Here is a 19,770-nt window from a genome sequence, read left to right as displayed (position 1 = left end):
ATTGTCATTCAAAGTGTGGGAGCACTGAAAGCTGAAAATTGGTTCTGAGCAGCAGGGGGCTGTGGTTGAAAGTGTATGTTAAGTATAGGAAATAACCACATTGTATTTTGATTTCTACATGTCTAAAGCCAGCCATACTTGGATCAAAATTCAGCTGTTTCACCAGAGACTTTTGATCTATAGGAAAGAAAAACTTGAAAGCAGCTCTCTATGGGTTAACACCAAAAAATGCATATAAAAAAACATTGGTTAAATGAAAGAACTATTGGCCAAACTGAGATAAATCGGCAGCGGGCTGCAACCCTCTCCACCAGGCTTCTATTAATCCCAGAATGGCTAATGGCGCCCCTTTTTCCATGCCAGACCAGCAAGCCATTTGGATGGCTTTAACCCCTCCTCATCCGGATATTACCAATGGTACCGTTTTGCTTTTTATTATAATTGTGAACATTTTTTTGTCAAACTTGCAGTTTTTCCAAGTTTTTAAAGTGTTTTTTTTTTTTTTTCCAGTTCCAGTCAAATAACCTGTTGGTTTATGACACCTCAAAATATGACTTGCAGCTTTTAGCGCTCAAGGACTTTGCTGTTGTTTTTGATCTATATATGTGCAGGCTGATTGTACCCAAATTGATCCATCAATTGACTTGGGTACAACCAGCCTGTCAATTCTTAAATTTGATTTACTGCCAGCAGCTTTAGCTGCTATGAGTAATCGTGTTCTGCCAGCCGGGGTGACTCCCCCCGCACCCCCCCCCCCCACCCATTGCCAGCAGAACACAGTAGCACTACAGGAAGCATTACCCCATCAACTCTGATTTGTGTTAAGCAATTTTCTTTCCTTCCACCTATGGTAAAAGAAAATCAAATCATCTATGCCAATGGTCCCCAAACTGTAGCCTGGGGGCCAAATGCAGCCCTTTGCTTGCCTCTTTTCAGCCCTTGGGACACTATTGTAAGAGAGAGGGTTTCACCATGTCAGATCTGAATAGTGTGGTTGCCACATCCCTAGTGTACAATTTAAGAAAAAGAGTCCCATTTCAATGGGACTTTTAGGGCAACACACACTTGGATATTACGAAAAAATCTATTTTATTCAGTATATATAAAAATATTTGATCATACAAATAATCGATGATTTAAAAAAATCATATAATCTACAAAGGATACATACATACATAAAAAAAAAAACAATTCACATGAAAAATGACAATATAATAATACTCTCCGGTATATAGTAATCCCCGGTATCGACGCGTTTCTGGTTAAACACCTTTGTCAGTGGTATAGGAAAGGAGTATAGTCACAATTTTTTTTTTTTTTTTTTTTTACTATAAAAGATAAAAAGGGTAAAGTGGTAAGGAGTGGAAAACAATATCCGTGTTAGCCCTGAAATGCAGGGTAAACAATCCTACCAAACAAGATGTACACACCATGCAAATGATTCCAACAACAAAAAGTAAAGGTGAAGCAACTGCGCAAGAGGGGGCGTAGATGGGCGCCACAACCGAGGAGCAGTAAAGTCACAGAACACAATGAGTTCCAGGGTTGGTATCTGCCTAATATATTGCAAAAAAAATATTTAATATATAATATAGTAGGTATTGGTCGTTTTGCAAGACTGGCAACGAAAGAAGGGATCTGAGGATAGCATCCAAATTTAACATAGACAGCAAAAGGCTTATCATATCCAGCATTAAGGGACAATAGCCAGAATATATGAATATATGTATGGGGATTTAGAGAACCTCAGTGAGCATATAAATAATATGTAATAAACAAAAAAAATTGTAGATATCCTTGAGACCTCTTTCTACAAATTCAAGAGCTTTTGAAATAGATAAGACAATAAATCATTAATATTAGCCAATTAAGGCACGACCAGCTGCTACTATAAAGGCTTACTCAAGGCAAGCAAAACTGGCTAAAGGAACTAATCTGTGTAAGCAGCGCCAGAAACAATAATTTTAAATTACTAAATAATGACTATAATAGTCAAATGAATAAAAGCCTCTTTAACAGCAGTAAAAGGTGTGTCGCAGTCCGAAATACAGGTAATTAGCTAGCTTATATTAATATTCCAATACGTGATATTGCTAGGAAGTCCTTTCAACCACTCTGCAATCCTGGATCGTGGAGTATATATCCCTCTATGAATTAAATTCTTACCAGACTGTGCTGGAACTTGAGCATATACCAATGGATCGTTCGTGGTTCCGGATCTCAACTCGGGTTGCTGCTTACCAGGACGGGCTGTCGGTGAGATGAACAGCTTTTTTACTCTATGGGCCCATTCACATAAAGGAAAAGAAGAAAACAGGCTCCATAGTGTAATACTGTTTCAAAAGTTGATTACATAATCTCCCCCTTTACAGTATTGCACTTACACTTTTCCAGAATATTAGAGGCATATAACAAAATATCCATCAGAATCCAATGATAGTAACTCTTAAGTCATTCAGCGTGGTATAGGGACACAAGGTATTTCATTCAAAGGTTGTCACTCAATTCAAATGATTGTCTTGTAGCCATGTGCTGACGCATTTCGTCATTGGTAGATCTCATCTGAGGGGGTCTGTTTTACTGCAGTTAGAGACTTATTCATATGACTATTATTGTCATTATTTAGTAATTTATTGCTGCAGAGGATTACGGTTTCATTATTATTGTTTCCAGCGCTGCTTACACAGATTAGTTCCTTTAGCCAGTTTTTATTTAATTGCTGTGTATATGCATAAATATGTAATGTAAGTATATATATTTAGTGATGATCAATATCAGGTGGAGGTAGCTGATCAGAGCTTTCAGTAAGGCTCCTAATTAGTCAGGAATGCCAAGATATCCGAATGTCATGTGTATGTATCATCCCTGTGAGGGACAAGATGATAATTCAGAAAACGTATAGCCGGACACCGTGAACCGTCCATAGACGGTCCATCAGCAGTAAGTGTGGGTCATCCGAACAAAAGGTAAAATACTCACCATAGAGGTGTATATATGGGTCCCAAACCTGGTGTCTCCCCGCTTTGCAGTGCTTGTTGGACTGTCAGAGCTGCGTCCTATTTGTATAATGGTGCCTTCCATATTAGGTGAAGCTGGAACGCAGGCTGTCACTTCCCCTTGATAGGGGAGTGATGTCGTGCGTCTCAGATGAGGGAAATGGTCCCCAACGAGGCATTGATTTAAATAGATGACTCCCAGGTGAAGACCTATTTATTTTCTTACATCAGGGGACACAGAGCCATAGTACTTACTATGTGGGTTATAGTGCCACTGATAAGTGATGGACACTGGCACGCCCTAAGACAAGAAGTGCACTCCCTATATAACCCCTCCCACTACTGGGGGTGGGGGGGGAGTCGTTTTTTTTTTTTTTCCAGTGTCTAAGGTGTTGGTCTTGAGTAAAGATGTGATGTGCTGAGCTCCACTGGAAGCAATCTTTGCTGGGGCTAGCCATGCTGACTGGATCTGTTCAGAGTGTCCTTTTGTGGGCTAAAGGAATGGTACCCGGGCCTCGTGTCCGAAGAAACAAGGTTTTTGCTTGCGAATGCTTCTCTTTTTAGAGAGCTGGACCCAGGGATCCAGTACTTTTTGGTAGTAATGCCATAAAGTTTTACTGGCAGGGTGCTGTTGCAGGTCCAGGATTGTGGGTAACCTCTAGGTTCTCCTGTTCCTGAAGGTTTCGGAGCCCACCGTGAAGGGTGAATATTGGGTTTATCTCAGATAACCCTGCAGCGAGGAAAGGTAAGTGGAGATTTTCTTATGAATTTCTCCTTTTAAGGTATAATGTTGTCATACCTATGTGTCACCACTGGGGGCTGTATTGAGCACTCACCGCCTGATGCTGGAAACAGCGCTGTGTTAGAAGCCTTCATTCCTCCTCTCCTCCGGCGACAACAAGCAGACCCTGGTAAGAAAGGGGGGACTGGTTCTCCTCCTGCGCCCCCAATGTTAGAATCTTCCCCTTCAGGGGACCGATGCCAAAAGCATTTAACTTTTTTTTTTTCCTTTTCTTTTAAGACCGTTCGGCCGCTCAGCGGTAGTTTTTACCCCCCCCCCCCCCCGCCATGTCAGCTGTGTACAAGGCGCCTGAAGTCCGCCCCTCACATGGGAAAACACGTACTTTTGAAAGATGGGGGGGGGCGTAATTAGCGTGGGGGGGCTAACAGCATCGGACGCCGGCCACACTAGAAGGACGTTTTTAAAGCACTTTGTGTGTAGCTGCTGCTGGCCATGGAGGGACACATGAGCAGGCAATTGGCTTACTTCAGGTTGGTGACACAGGCATTTTTTCGTGTGACACATTATTACTTTATCAGGCTAGGTATTAATAGCAGCTTATAGCGCTGAACTATAACCTAGCAGTGTACATTCTTTTTGGTGGTACCTCTACTTTTTTGCTTCAGGCTATGAGTGGAAAAGGGACCAGGAACTCTAAATAGTTCTGAAGGGGTCAGTGGTTTCACAATAAACTAAATCCATTTCCAAAAGAATGTCATCCTCCTCTGAGAGTGATGCGGCCAGCAGATTGAGCCGTCAGGGGAGACTGTTGTTGCAGCTGCATTAGACACTTCAGTCCCTGTATATATCACACAGGAGTTTTTTTTTTTCTCTTCTACCATTTGTAAATTGGAAGATTGATGCTATATCTCTCCATAGTGGGTCTAAACATAGCAGGTACCCATGCAATGCTCAGGACCCTCTGATTGAGGTGCAAGGGGCAGGGGATCAGGAAGTTCTTCCAAAGGATTTGAAAGATACTAATATATCCTCTCCTGAGGATCCTAATATAGAGGGAGTAGCATCGCAAGACAGGTTGCTTGTGCACTCTTACTAGTTTGGTTCAGACCTTTTTTTGATGCCTGCAGAGCAGGCTCTTGATGAACCCACCTCTGGTTTGGGATCATTTAAACCTCCCCCATCTGGGGATGCCTTTCCCATTCATTCATGGTTAAAAAAGCTGACTGGGAACATCTGGATAAAACTATATTATCCTCCTAAGAAATACTCCACAGTTTATCCTATGGAAGAGGATTTTCTTTAAGAACTGGGAGTTCAAGCAATGGATACTGCAATTGCCTCAGTGAACAAAAAGTCTTGCGTGTCCGGTGGATGCGCTAAGGTTAAAGGATCCAACAGATAAAAAGTTGGAACTTCTTTCCAAAAGCAATATGTCTTAAGCAAGTTCAGTAGCGCAGCCGGTTCTTGTGGCAATTGGTGTATCTCAGTCCATTTAAGGAACAGTTTGTGGCGATACTTAAAATTCTGCCTAATCAGTAGGCCCAGCAATGGGCTGGTGTGTCAGACGCACTATGTTTCACAGTAGATGCTATGAAAGATACTATCATTCAAGCCTCACGGTTTATGCTTGGACTAGTGCATTCTCGCTGAGTTCTGTGGCCGAAAAGTTGGTCAGCTAAAGCACTGTGTAAAAAGCTCTTAGCCAGTTTCCTCTTTCATGGTGAATGACTATTTGAAGACGATCTGTATAAATACCTCCAATGGATCTCTAATGGGAAAAGTTCGATTTTTCAGTAAAGAAGGTTAAACATTTCTCCTTTAGCAAGCTGCCTCACCTGTGCCAGGGACATCAGCCTCTAGGCAGTTTCGACAGCCTCAACCGTCAGGTTCAAGTGGAAGACCCCAAGAGCAGCACCATGGTCAAGGAGATCTTGTGGCAGAAAGCCCACAAAGCAGAATGCTAAAGCCTCTTTGAGGGGGCACTCCCCCGCTCGCTCGGGTGGGGGGAAGACTGCTGCAGTTCTCAACGATCTGGCAGGAACAATGTCAAGAGGGGTGGCTTCTTCAGTTTCTCTAGGTTACAAACTATGGTTCCGAGAGTTTCCGTCTCCTCCTTTTCTAGGGTCAAATGTTCCCAGGGATCCAGAGAAAAAGTCTTTCTAGCTCTGGATCATCTATTATGCCAGTTGGCGATATCAGAGGATCCCTTTGAGTAACAGGGCACAGGTTTTTATTCAAACTTTTTCACGGTTACAAAACCAAACGGAGAGGTAAGACCATTCTAAATCTCAAAGATCTGAATCGGCACTTAATATTCCGATCCCTTCACATTGAGTCAATTCGATCGTTTGTTTCCATCCAGCAAGGAGGGGAGATTTTTTGGCTTCAATCGATAACAAGAATGCATATCTCCACGTGCCAATATTTTCCCACTCGGCAGAAATTTCTGCACTTCGAAAAAGAAAATAATCATTTTCAGTGTGTGGCCCGGCCATTCAGTCTAGCCACAGCACCCCAGGTGTTCTGTAAGATTCTGGCACCTCCTTTAGCCAGATTAAGGGCTCAAGGGATAACGGTCCTAGCATATTTAGACAATCTACTTTTAATAGATCATTCAGTTTCCGGTCTAAACCAGTCTGATCACAGCTGCAAACTACCTGGAATCTCTGGGTTGGATACTCCTCTTTAAAACCATCAAGTAGATTACAGTACTTGGGGCTGGTCATAGATTCCATACAGAAGAAGGTTTTCTTGCCCCAGACAAGAATCGGTTCCATTGTAGGACTAATTTAACTTCTAAAAACAAAGAAAGATCCTTCCATTAGGCCGGGCATGAGATTGTTGGGGAAAATGGTGACTGCTTCAAAACGCCATCCTGTCGGCCTGGAACAAAAAGATTCAGACCTTGCATTTTTCCAATACGCTTGGCTCCCGACGTACGTCAGAGGATAAATTGCTGGTTGATATCCAGCAAAAGGGAAAATCTTTTCTACCTGTATCCTGGAAAGTGGTAACAAATGCCAGCCTTCTAGCCTGGGGAGCAGACCTGGAAGAAGATTCTGTCCAGGGGAGATGGTCCAGGTTAGAGAGGACCCTGCCTATCAACATTTTGGAGATTCAAGCAGTATGTCTGGCCCTAGAATCTTGGACGGTCAGACTACGGGATTGTCCTGTCAGGATTCAGTCTGACAATGCCACGGCTGTGGCTTAAATCAATCACCAGGGGGGCACGAGAAGTTGTGCAGCCCAAAAAGAGGTGAATCATGTTCTAGCTTAGGCAAGGAATGTTGTGTTCTGCCCATCAGCAATTTTCATTCCAGGAATAGAGAATTTGCAGGCAAACTACTTAAGTCGCCAACAATTATTTCCGGGAGAATGGTCTTTTTTACCCCGACCTTTTTCTAGCGATATGTCAGAGATGGGTTATTCTGGACATGGACATATTCGCGTCCAGATTCAACAACAAAGTTGATAACTTTGTGTAGCAATCGAGGGATCCACTAGCATGTGGAACAGACGCATTAGTCTTCCCATGGGATCAGTTTTTACTGATCTATGGGTTTCCTTCAGTTTTGCTACTTCCGCGCCGCCTTCGCAGGATCAAGCAGGAACGAAAGGTGATTCTGGTGGCCCCAGCGGGATCTTGGTTTACCAAGATCATAAAGATGGCAGTAGGAGTCCCTCAGATTCTGCCATTATGGTCAGACCTTCTCGCGCAAGGTCTGGTATTCCATCCTACCTTATGGACGAAAAATTTAAACAGGTTTGACTGTTGAAACCCACTTTTATAAAGGATCGTGGGTGATCTCCTTAAGTAGTGTGATCTTTGATTAATGCCAGAAAGCCGGCTTCCAGAATCGTTTACTATAGAGTCTGGAAGGCATATGTTTCTTGCTGTGAATCCAGGGGTTGGCACCCAAAGAAGTTTGTCAAAGGCAGGATCCTTGATTTCCTGCAAATGGGATCTGAAATGAAGCTGCCCTTGACTTCTGTCAAGGGCCAGATCTCGGCCTCGTCAGTGTTTTTTCAATGACCTTTTGCTTCCCACTCTCTGGTGCGTAGCTTTATTCCCTTGGTTCTTTTGACAAGAATGATGATCTTTTTGGTTGCCATTTCTTCTGCTTAAAGAGTATCGGAACTAGCGGCTCTGTCTTGTAAAGAGCCGTATTTGATCATGCATAAGGATAAGGTGGTTTGGGCGTCCTCATCCTGAATTCCTAACAAAAGATATTATTCTTCCTTCTTTCTCCCCAGAGCCTCAATCTAGGGAAGAGAAGGCACTACATTCCACTACCACTACAGAAGTCTTGTTTGTACTGTCAGAAGGTCCAAAATGTGGACAGGCAACGTCAAAATCTACTATTTTCCAAATGGATTTGTCCAAGTGATTTTTCAATTTTCAGCTTAAACAAGAAAATTCTTCCTTCTCATGTTAAAGCACACTCAACCAGGGCGATTAGTGCCTCTTGGGCGGTGCATCATCAGGCCTTTATGGCTCAGATCTGTAAGGTCGCGACTTGGTCTTCGGTTCATACGTTTATCAGATTTTATCAAATTGATGTTAAAGGTCATGAGGATATTGCCCTTGGGTGCAGTATACTGCAGGCTGCAGTATTAGTCCTCTGGCCTCCTTGTTGCCCTACTTTTTTGTTGTTTCCCTCCCTTCAGTTGCCATTGCTATGGGACATCCCACATAATAAGTACTATGGCTCTGTGTCCCCTGATGTAAGAAAAGAAAACAGGATTTTTAAAATGGTTTACCTGTAAAATCCTTTTCTTTGATGTACATCAGGGGACACAGGTCCCTCCCTTCTTGGTATACACTTGTATTGCTTGGCTACAAAACTAAGGACTCCCAGTAGCGGGAGGGGTTATATATGGAGTGCACTTCTTGCCTTAGTGCGTGCCAGTGTCCATCACCTATCAGTGGCCCTATAACCCACATAGTAAGTACTATGGCTCTGTGCCCCCTGATGTACATCAAATAAAAGGATTTTACAGGTAAGCTATTTTAAAAATCCTGTTTTTAGGCAAGTAAAACTCTGTTGGGTCACAAGCAAAAAATTCAATGGAGGTCTAAGAAATAGTGATCAAGCGCCCAGATATGTCCCCATAGCCACAGTGTGAAATCATGTGAAAAGAGCAGGTACATGTGTAACCCTGATATGGATGTGTTCAGAGAGAACTGGAATATAAAGGATATCATTTCAATGAGACATTGTTTTGTATTAGGCAGATATCCCCACATACATAACAAATATATCTGGTATGAAACTAGAAAAACAGGGATAAAGTAGGCAAAATTAAAAAAGGAAGGATATGTAAGATAGTATCTGGGATGAACACGACAGGGTTCCCATTGATGGGGATGGAACCTCTTGTACCACTGGACCGTTAATGCAAGCAGTCCAGGTCCATATTGTTTTTATACAGTCTTAATCAAGTGGTTGCTCTTCAACTGCCTACTCAACTTCATCCCACATGCCAGCTGAGAATCCGTCTAAGAAGGGCGATAGTTGATACGATCATTGAGACCAGATGGTAAAGTGGCCCGTAGGGCCACTATCCACCTTGTTTCTCTTTGTAGGAGAGTTTTGTCCCAGTCTCCCCCTCTGTTGTGAACCTTGTCCAATACCAAAAATTGGATGTTGGGAAAATTTCCCTGGTTTACATCTTGGGCGTGTCTGCCTAGTGGATGATCTGGGTTGCATGTTCGCATACTATGTATGTGTCTATTCAGTCTCGTATGTAACTCTAGCTTGGTTTTCCCAACCTAAAAACACCCACAGGGGCAGGTTAAGAGGTAGACTACCCCTGGTGTGCAACAATTGCCATAGTGGGAGGGTTTATATTTCAGACTGGTAGTATATAGTCAATCTCAATGTTAATAAATTGGCAATAGGAGCATCCACCACATTTTAAATGTGCCTGGTCTCTGGCATGGGTCACCCCTGAACTCCCCAGTGTAATCACTGGCGACTAATCTGTCCTTCAGTGAACGTGTATGTTTTGTATGTGATCATGGGGTATAAATTGATTTAGCATTGGGTCGATTCGAAGTATGTACCAATGTCTCTCTAGGATTCTTTCAAAGCCTTTATGTTTATTAAATGTGGTGATGACTCAATTGTGAATTTTCTCTAGTTGAGTTTGGTCCCTTTTTTTTACAGGTGTCAAAAAGCAGGTCATGTCGAGTTTTTTTTTTTTTTTTTTTTCTTTTTGCTCTTCTGTAGGCCTTTTTTTTTTATTTTATTTTTTTTAGGTCTGTGGGGGAATACCCCCATTGTAGCAATCTAGTTTGTAATTTGCTTCCATTGGAAAGTGCTCTCGGGGGAAATTTCGACAAATACGAAGGTATTGGGTATAGGAAATAGACTTGATCAATGGTGCTGGATGAAATCTGGTGGCGTGTAAGATTGTATTCCCCGCTGTCTCTTTATGGTATAGTATACTTGAAGATTGACCATCCAGGTTTTTTTGGATGGTAACGTCCAAAAAGGTGATCTCATGGGGATTGCTCACCATCGTGAATTTTAAATTAAAGTCGTTGTGACCCATAGAAGCAATACACTGAGCATGTCAACTGAACCACTCCAAACGAGAAACATACCAGACTAATATCTTTTCGGTGAAGGAGGTAAATCTATCATCAGAAAGGAGTTCTCCCACTCCCCCAGATACAGGTTGGCATACGATGAGGCACAACATGTCCCCATCACTACCCCCTGTATCTGTAGGAAGTGGGAGCCATCTAATGCGAATGCATTATGCAGCAAAATAAAATCCAAGGCTTACAGGATAAACCGATGTAATTGCTTATCTCTATGTGATTGAGAAATTAAGTCTGATTACCTCAATCCCCTTGGTATGTGGAATTGAGCTGTATAACCCCTCGGCGTCCACAGTGACCAAGATGGAATCGGGTGGGACAACTAAATCTTCCGAATTTTGTAGTAGATGGGCTGTATCCCTGATGTTTGAGGGAAGATTGGTGACTAAGAGGCGCAATTGTTCATCCACATATTTGCTAACATGTTTAGTAATACTTCCCGTTGCAGAGACAATGGGTCTCCCCGGAGGATTTTTAAGGTCCTTGTGGACCTTGGGGAGACTGTAGAAGGTGGGAAGCTTTAAATGGCTTGTACAAATGAAATCCGATGTCTGCTTTGTAATGACATTGTTAGCGTATGCCTGGTCCACAAGTAAATACAATTTCTTGTCAAATTTCTCAATCGTTAGCTTAGATATGGGTTGATACCATTCCTTGTTAGACAAGATTTTTCTGCACATAGTTTGGTATTGGGAATTGTTCATAATTACGATATTCCCCCCCCGAATCCGAGGGTTTTATTGTCAGTTGGTATTGTTTGGTCAGTTTTCTTTTCCTTGTCTGATATATTGTCAGATGACTGGTTCTGTTTGAGATTTAATATTTCTCTTGTCATGGCGAGAAAAGCCTTTAAGTTGGAATATAAATTAGGAGAGGGAAAGTTATTATATATTCAAGTATAGATTTTCCTGAAATGCCACCGGTAGTGGGGGAAATCTGTTCCGCCAATAGTGATTCAATGTCTATTCTATCCAACAGGTCAATATTTTCCTGATCATCCAATAAGGAGATCAGGTCATCAAGCGCTTTCTTTTCTTGTGAGGAAACTTCCCCAACTTGTACCTGTTTAGAAAATAAAGATATTTTAAAATTAATTTACGGGCAAAGAGATGCAGATCTTTTATGGCTTCAAAAGTATCTATGTTGGAGGTTGGACAAAAGGTAAGACCTTTACTCATTATTCTAGCCTCGTCATCTGACGACAAATCAGACAAGTTGATGATACTGAGACCATCGTCGGCGTGCTCGTCCCGTGTTCTATGCCAATAGACCTCTGTGGGATCCACCTGCGGAAGATGCCACAGGGGGGTCCCCACAGATTGTCGTCCCTGCCCTGGTTGTGTGTTCAGTACCCATCACCCTTGAAGTTGACTATGTAGATTCTGTAATATGTCTCGTTGTGGGCTCCCGTGCCGGATGAGTGACACTTATGCTTTTGAGGTGGTCTTCGCTCTTGTAAAGTCTGTGAAAAAGTAGAGGAGAGAGAATTTAAAAATGAGTTTGATCCCTTTTCTTCCATTTTTTTTTTTTTGGTATTCTTTTTTTGTTGTGGTGTTTGAGTATTACGCTGTTGCCAGCAATATGCATTACCCTCTCTGAATTCTATTTTGTCCCTCCAGAACTTTTTCTCTTTGACACTATTCTTCAAACTGACACCAATGAAGAGGCAGCATTCCTCCCACTATCAATAGGGCACTATTCCTTCCATCGATACCAACCATGGGGCACTATTTTTCCTGCTAAAATGAACAATGGGGCACTATTTCCTCCTGTTTAAAACTAATGATGGGGCAGTGTTTACTCCCACTGATGCCGGGACATTTTCTGCCCATACTTGCTACAGTTCAACCCCCTGAATCCTGAAGGACAGTTAACTTGCCCTTTTTTTAAAACTTTGGTGACCCCTGGTATTTGTTTTCTCCAGGATACTAGGCATACAGTCTATGTTCTATATAAAAAATGACAGTGTGTTCATGTTTAGTATTTTTTTTTCTTCATGCAGAAAACCTCGACCTGTTTCCCAGCTGGTGTCACAGCAAGTAACACAGCAGTTTGTTCCACCCATGCAGACCAAGAAAGAAAAGAAGGATAAAATTGAGAAGGAAAAGAGTGAAAAAGAAGCACCCATTAAAAAGAACAGTAATAAGAAAACAAGGTATGGTTTACTCTTCTTAAAATGAGTGAAAAATATTTATTTTTGTTCTGGGTAGGCTAATTCTGTAATTGCTATTAAACAACTCCCAGAACTCCTACGTTATTCCAAACCATTGCTGGAGTCACATAGGGAGAGAGTGTACTGACAAATTTCAGTTATACCGTGCTATTGTATACTTTGAGATGCATGAACTGGCACAAACAAGACTAGCCTGGGGACATTATTTAGCTGTTTCTTTCCTTACTCAAGGGCCATTTTTTAATATTTATGCAATGTAAAGATTTGGTGAAATATTTTAATCAAACCAACCTTTCCGACTACCTTCTGTCTATTAATGAAAATGCTACATCTCTTGTGTCTATTCTAGGCCCCGGTTGAAAAATGTGGATAGAAGTAGTGCACAGCATTTGGAGGTCACTGTGGGGGACCTAACTGTGATTATTACAGACTTTAAGGAAAAAACAAAATCCCCACCTGCATCCAGTGCCACATTAGTGGATCAGCACAGTCAAAGTGGATCTGGCTCTGAAAACACAGAGAGAGGAATATCCAGGTCATCTTCACCTAGAGGAGAAACATCATCAATAAATGGGGAATCGCATTAAATTTCTCTTCACCTTTTCTAGTCATTAACTGATATTGTGACAAACATCTTCTGCCAATAGTCACCACAGTTACATAGGGAAAATCTAATGCTAATCTTATATTTTTCTGAAGAAAAAATGGTTAGGTATGCACTTATTTTTTTAGTCTACATTTGTAAGTGCACATTGGAAAATGCAGCTTTCAGGTAAGTGACACCAAATCACGAGACGGGTTCCTATAAAATAAAAGCTTGCGTACTCCTGATCTGATCTTGGCAAGATTTTGACTTGTTTAAATTTACAAAAATGGTTCAATATGTATAACTTGTTTACTGGATGCTGTAGCCTAGAGCCAAGCAAAAGCAATACAGGCTTACTAAAGAGCTGATAAACTTCAGGGTCACCATCACTGGATGTGTATGTTTTACACTCTTAAAAAATCTTTGATTCTTAGAATATATTGTTTTCTGTATATACCATTTTACACAACGGCAGTTTTATTGGTGGTGAAATTTCTGTAAACCCGTTAATGTCTGTGACTCCTTACTTAACACAAGGTCTGCTCTAAACTCCTAAAGGTGGCCATACACATAAAAGGAATGTCAAATAATTCTGTCACGTTGCTGGATAATCTGTTTTTTGAGGGTGATTTAGCTGTTTTGCCATTGGAAAAGTCTAAATATGCATCTCTTTGCAGTCAAACTTTGCAGACAACCTGTAAGATTGAAGTATGAAGGGTTATCAAAAGAGCTTGTCCAACATTCCCAGACAAAAGCACCAACTGTGCATACACAAGTTTTAGGATGTGTTGAGTAATCTTCTGCAATGGAAGTGTTTGCAATAATAATGCATGGTGTCATCTGTGTGTATGTGTGTGTGTGTGTATGTATATGTGTGTGTGTATGTGTATGTATATATATATATATATATATATATATATATATATAATTTGCCAGTTTGTCTTCATATAAAAAGTTTACATTCATAAATAACCTTGACTTCCTTTAACCTCAACTTTCACTTTACATCTGGGAGCATAGATCTTTGCACAACATCATTGTTATTTAACAAATATAATGTGTTTTGTTTATATCCCTTTAAATTGTTTCTTTGGATAGTAGACAGGAAAACAAGCATTTAATGTCACAGCTATTTGTTTTCAGACTACCTAATACTACGATGTATGGCCACCTTTAAAGTTCACCTTAAGGAGCAAGTTACATCTTAGTGATATTTAGGGTGTAACCCGCTCCTATACACCCACCGCCAGAGCTTCCCTCTCTGTGACAGCAGGTGGGGGATTCTCACCCCACACCTGCTTTCACTCCTTGTAAACAGTGTGGCTGTATAGGGCTCCACCCACACAGATGCATCATTCATTCACAAGTTCCTATTAATAAAAAATAAAAAACAAGTACCATCTTCCACCGTGGTACACACACTTGTATTTTGAATGGGCTGTGAGCGTGCTGCTCAGCATGCTTATAGTTTATTCAGTCTTGCTCTAGCTTTGTGACAGCTCATACAAGGATGTGGGCACAAAGCTAGAGGAAGACTGCAGGAATGCTCTGCAGGCTCCAGTAAAAAAATAAATCCACATTTTTTTTTTTACCTGCAAAAATATGTGCTTTTAAAAAAAAAAAAAAAATTTGAAAGGTGAACTTAGCCTTTAATGCTGGTTCTCACAGACAGATGTTTAAGAAATTTAGTCACTACTTTAATAGAGATTGTCAATGTGAGTTGCACACATTACCTGATTTAATGGTCCCTTGCAAGAAAAAAAAAAGATCTGCAAGTGGGAAAGTTCCTGACTAAACCAGAGTAAATACTTGTGTAATTTAAATGCACAAATTAGATCAATTTCAGTTCTTATTACTGCTGCAGAAGATTGATTATATTATATGACCTCACATGAATGAATAAATATATATTATGGCCTAAGACCGTAAAGACTTGTTCACGATAACAACACATGTGCTAATGAGTGTTGATGAACCCTGGAGACATTGAGCTGTGCTGTGTTTTTGAAAGATTTTTTTGGCTTGAAAGGCAAAATGTAGCATGTGGAATTTTTTCTCCAACAAACTGTGATGAGTTCAGGGTTGCCAACTGTCAGTAAATTCACAGACAGTTTGTGGAATCCATGATTTTTTTACACGTGAATGTCCATTACAAACATGCAGACTGCATGTCCATAGTGGACATTTACAGGTGCATGTTAAAATCATGAATTTTAGTAACTGTCTGTGAAGTTACTGACATTTGACAACCCAGATTGTGTTGGTGTGAACATGTCCCACTAAAAACAATAGATTGTTGGTAGCATTTTGCTTGAGATGAAAAATGTTCCAAAAATATATGGCAACACATCCAGCATAAAGAAGCCCCAATACAAATGTTTTAATCTTGTGAAAAGCTCAGCATTTATCTACCTGAAACTAAGAATTAAAAGTTATAGAAGCCCTTTAATTTTTAGGTGTTGCAAACCCTTTAAGATGGAATACTACTGTGCGTATATATATATATATATATATATATATATATATATATATATATATATATATATATATATAAAGGTTTAGAGTAATTTCCAACCATTCTTTCTTACGTTATGTGCTTGCAGTACATTTAAAAAAAAATACACCACTAATATTCTGGAGTGGACCCTGAAAATTACTTGGAGCCCAATCCCAGCCAAGATTTTTTTTTTAGTTTTAGATGGACCTGAGAAGGGTTAAAGGCTGTGTCAGGTTTTTATTAATGTGTGTCCTCATTGAGGAGATTTGGCCTCCCTTCCTTTTTGATGGAGAATCTCTCCAATAGGGACACTGACAAAAACATCCCAATTTAAATAGAGGGGGGAAGAGTAAGAAACTCTTGACGATGTTTGTTTTTATTACTGTCCTTGGTGCCTTCCTGTCCCAGTCCCTCTCATTCTCTGTATATGTTTCTCTGGGATGGGAAGAGAGGAAACATCCCCAGTAGGTCACAGTAAGAAATCTAAACCACCTCCCTTAGTCTCTTTATAATGAAAATAAAATTGTCTGGAGTTGGGTTGTAATCGAAAACATAGTGGTTTCACTAACCATCAGATTGGAGTTTTTGAAAGTTCTGAGATGAGAATTATGTCTGCTGTCTTATAGACATTATTAGGTTGCGCTGCAGTTTAAGAGAAACTTGTGCAGTGGAAAGAAATTTGGCTGCCATTGTGACTTCCTTATGAAACTGCTGTTTGCTGGGCTTTCCCTTACTTTAATGCTGTGAGTCAAAATGTATGCAGCTGGTGAAGTCAGGATACTTGATCTGTGCACTTGTTTTATGTAAGCTACTGGAGGAGTAATTTAAAGCCATAGGAGCTGGAAAGTAATATAGCAGCCTATGAATTTCCCTCAATACAGGTTTTGTTTAAGATGCCAACAGCTAAATAGAGATTATGAACAGTGAAAATGCAGTTGCATGCAAAACGCATACCCTCCATACACTTAGCCTCCTGGTATTACAGATGTAAAGTGGTGGTAAACCCTTACATATGAATAAATAAATAAAGTCGCGCTATGGAAAAAACAAATCTCCTAAGTGATAGAAATATGTGAAATAAATTGAAAAAAAAAAATATACTGGGTTAGAGCTGCCTGTGCCTGAAGCCCTCACTTCCTTATTGGGGAGGAGAGGGAAATGAAAATGTGAAATAAAAAGGTTATGGCGCTAAACCCTATTAGTGATGAGGTGAGTTAACTTATCAAATCCTAGTGTTTGATTTTTTATATAAAAAGAGAAAGAAAAAGAAAAAAGCTGTTGGTGATACCGTGAAAAAAATATATATCCTAAAGCAATTTTATCCAAAACAAATTGTGTGTGATTAATGTGGAGTCAGCATTCATGTTCCATTATAATAAAAACAAAAAATGAGTATTAAATTATCATATACGTATCAGCCTACTAAAAACATGTAAACCTTCATTAAATGTGCAAATTAGTGGAAATAATGTTAATATTCAACAGTATGTTAGTGTAAAACAGATTGTGCAAACATGTGCAAAAAAATGTACAAAAAAGCAACTAAAGGTCAGAACAACCCAGGATCAGAAATAATTTAACCATAAAATCGCATGAAGTCGCTAAATGTGCGAATAGACAATATTTTCAACCAATAATCGCATGAAGACGCATCTGTGTCCAATATAAGTCCAAAATTAATATTTGGCTTGATAGTGCTGCCTCTTCAGACTATTGTTGTAATTGTTACAAAAAGTCAATGGGGGGTATTTGATTTACTCGTGCAAATAGTGCGGGCTTTCAATTAGAGAACTTCATCCCCGGTGCGCCACTCTGTGCTATAGTATGTGAATGCTCTCACCAGAGTTAATGCCCCTGTGGGGCTGGATGGACCTTCACAATGTAAGCCACTGTGTTGCTCTCTGGCTGCTGCTGGTGCACTGGGTGAAGCTTCGTTGTTCCGTCCGTATGGTATCCAACGTTAATTATATAAGGGAAGACATATCCATAGTGTAATACGTTCTTAACCAAATCGTTCGTTTATTAATATTAAAATCTACTCACATTTTACATTAAAAGCATGTGCATATAGGAAAAACTCCGCCGTTCGTCTCAAACGAGTGCACACAACGTGGCCACGTTGTGTGCACTCGTTTGAGACGAACGGCGGAGTTTTTCCTATATGCACATGCTTTTAATGTAAAATGTGAGTAGATTTTAATATTAATAAACGAACGATTTGGTTAAGAACGTATTACACTATGGATATGTCTTCCCTTATATAATTAACGTTGGATACCATACGGACGGAACAACGAAGCTTCACCCAGTGCACCAGCAGCAGCCAGAGAGCAACACAGTGGCTTACATTGTGAAGGTCCATCCAGCCCCACAGGGGCATTAACTCTGGTGAGAGCATTCACATACTATAGCACAGAGTGGCGCACCGGGGATGAAGTTCTCTAATTGAAAGCCCGCACTATTTGCACGAGTAAATCAAATACCCCCCATTGACTTTTTGTAACAATTACAACAATAGTCTGAAGAGGCAGCACTATCAAGCCAAATATTAATTTTGGACTTATATTGGACACAGATGCGTCTTCATGCGATTATTGGTTGAAAATATTGTCTATTCGCACATTTAGCGACTTCATGCGATTTTATGGTTAAATTATTTCTGATCCTGGGTTGTTCTGACCTTTAGTTGCTTTTTTGTACATTTTTTTGCACATGTTTGCACAATCTGTTTTACACTAACATACTGTTGAATATTAACATTATTTCCACTAATTTGCACATTTAATGAAGGTTTACATGTTTTTAGTAGGCTGATACGTATATGATAATTTAATACTCATTTTTTGTTTTTATTATAATGGAACATGAATGCTGACTCCACATTAATCACACACAATTTGTTTTGGATAAAATTGCTTTAGGATATATATTTTTTTCACGGTATCACCAACAGCTTTTTTCTTTTTCTTTCTCTTTTTATATAAAAAATCAAACACTAGGATTTGATAAGTTAACTCACCTCATCACTAATAGGGTTTAGCGCCATAACCTTTTTATTTCACAAACCCTTACATATACCTAATGAAGAGACTATCTTCTGGTGATACACAGAAATATAACAAATCCTCCTACATAAGTTGTACCTGTTTATCTGCAGTCTTCTCTTCTCTACATCCATTCACAGGGGGTTTATTTATCAGCTTGTCTGAGAGGCCAGTAAACTGGGTGCAGAGCTAAAGTTAGGCTGGCCATACATTATACAATTTTCTTCTTCAATTTCCTTTAGATTTACCTTCAACTATAGTGCAAGGGGCCTGCCTGATTGCATACAAATTGAAAGTATTTAGGTCTGTCCTCATATTATATTGTTTTGGTAAATCTAAAGCAAAATTGTATAATGCATGGCCAGCCTTATACTCTTCTGAGATGGAAACCTCTCAGAAGTGACTCGGATATCAGAGAAATGAAGCAGCAGACAGCAATAACACTCAGTGCTCTTAATTGAGACAAGTACACACTATAGAATGATATGCTTTGTTCACATTTCATGTCTGAGGTTTACAAGCACATTAAGGTTTAGACATCTGTTTGATCAGGAGAACTGGATCGGGCGAAGTGGATTACAGGTTCCTTTGCATAACTGCAGCTCCACTTTAAAGTCAGCTGATGTTGGTGAACCAGTATCTCTTCCTGAATCATAGGTCAGAGGGATACCCCACCCCATGATTTCAAACTGTATTCAATATCAAAGTGAAGTATTGTCACATCATACTGTAAATATGATTTTTCCATAATTTACAAATGAACTAAGCTTGTGAAAAGGCTGAGATGGTGAAAAAAAAATATAAGCACTAAAATAGTTTCCCCCGTAAATTGTGTGGTTTGTTTCATGCATTTAGCTGATGATGCAAATGAACTTCTACCTGACTGTCCTAAACACACAAGAAATGACAAAGGGGATCAAATAAGGCACCAAATTAAGGGATATTTCTTGCACATACATAAGTTTAAATAAACGGTATTCAATGTGTAGGTGAAGGAGAACTATGTGTTTTCCTTGATTATGACTGTTTACATGAGTCCCTATTATTGGTGATATACACTAGAGCCCTCTGTGTACTAAATATTTTCAGGCACAAAAGGTTTGAGCACACATTTGTAGTCTT

At 40.0% G+C, this 19,770-nt stretch overlaps 1 protein-coding gene across 3 annotated transcripts in view; it reads left to right on the top strand.

Moving 5' to 3' along the window:
- Positions 1-13,697, top strand: part of YAF2 (YY1 associated factor 2) — a 38,059-nt gene extending 24,362 nt beyond the window's left edge. For all 3 annotated transcript variants that reach the window (XM_077472463.1, XM_077472462.1, XM_077472464.1), the window contains 2 exons: positions 12,351-12,503; positions 12,871-13,697. In XM_077472463.1, coding sequence (XP_077328589.1) covers positions 12,351-12,503; positions 12,871-13,108 — 391 coding nt within the window. In that variant the 3' untranslated portion in view covers positions 13,109-13,697. The remainder of the gene's footprint in view (positions 1-12,350; positions 12,504-12,870) is intronic.
- The last annotated feature ends 6,073 nt before the right edge of the window (positions 13,698-19,770 follow it).

Source organism: Lithobates pipiens, unplaced genomic scaffold (genome assembly GCF_037356315.1).
Source record: "Lithobates pipiens isolate NorthernLeopardFrog02 unplaced genomic scaffold, aLitPip1_a1.2 Scaffold_8, whole genome shotgun sequence".
Lineage (NCBI taxonomy): Eukaryota > Metazoa > Chordata > Amphibia > Anura > Ranidae > Lithobates > Lithobates pipiens.
Note: the sequence above shows the minus strand (reverse complement) of the source record. Positions and strands in the feature narration are given on the sequence as shown.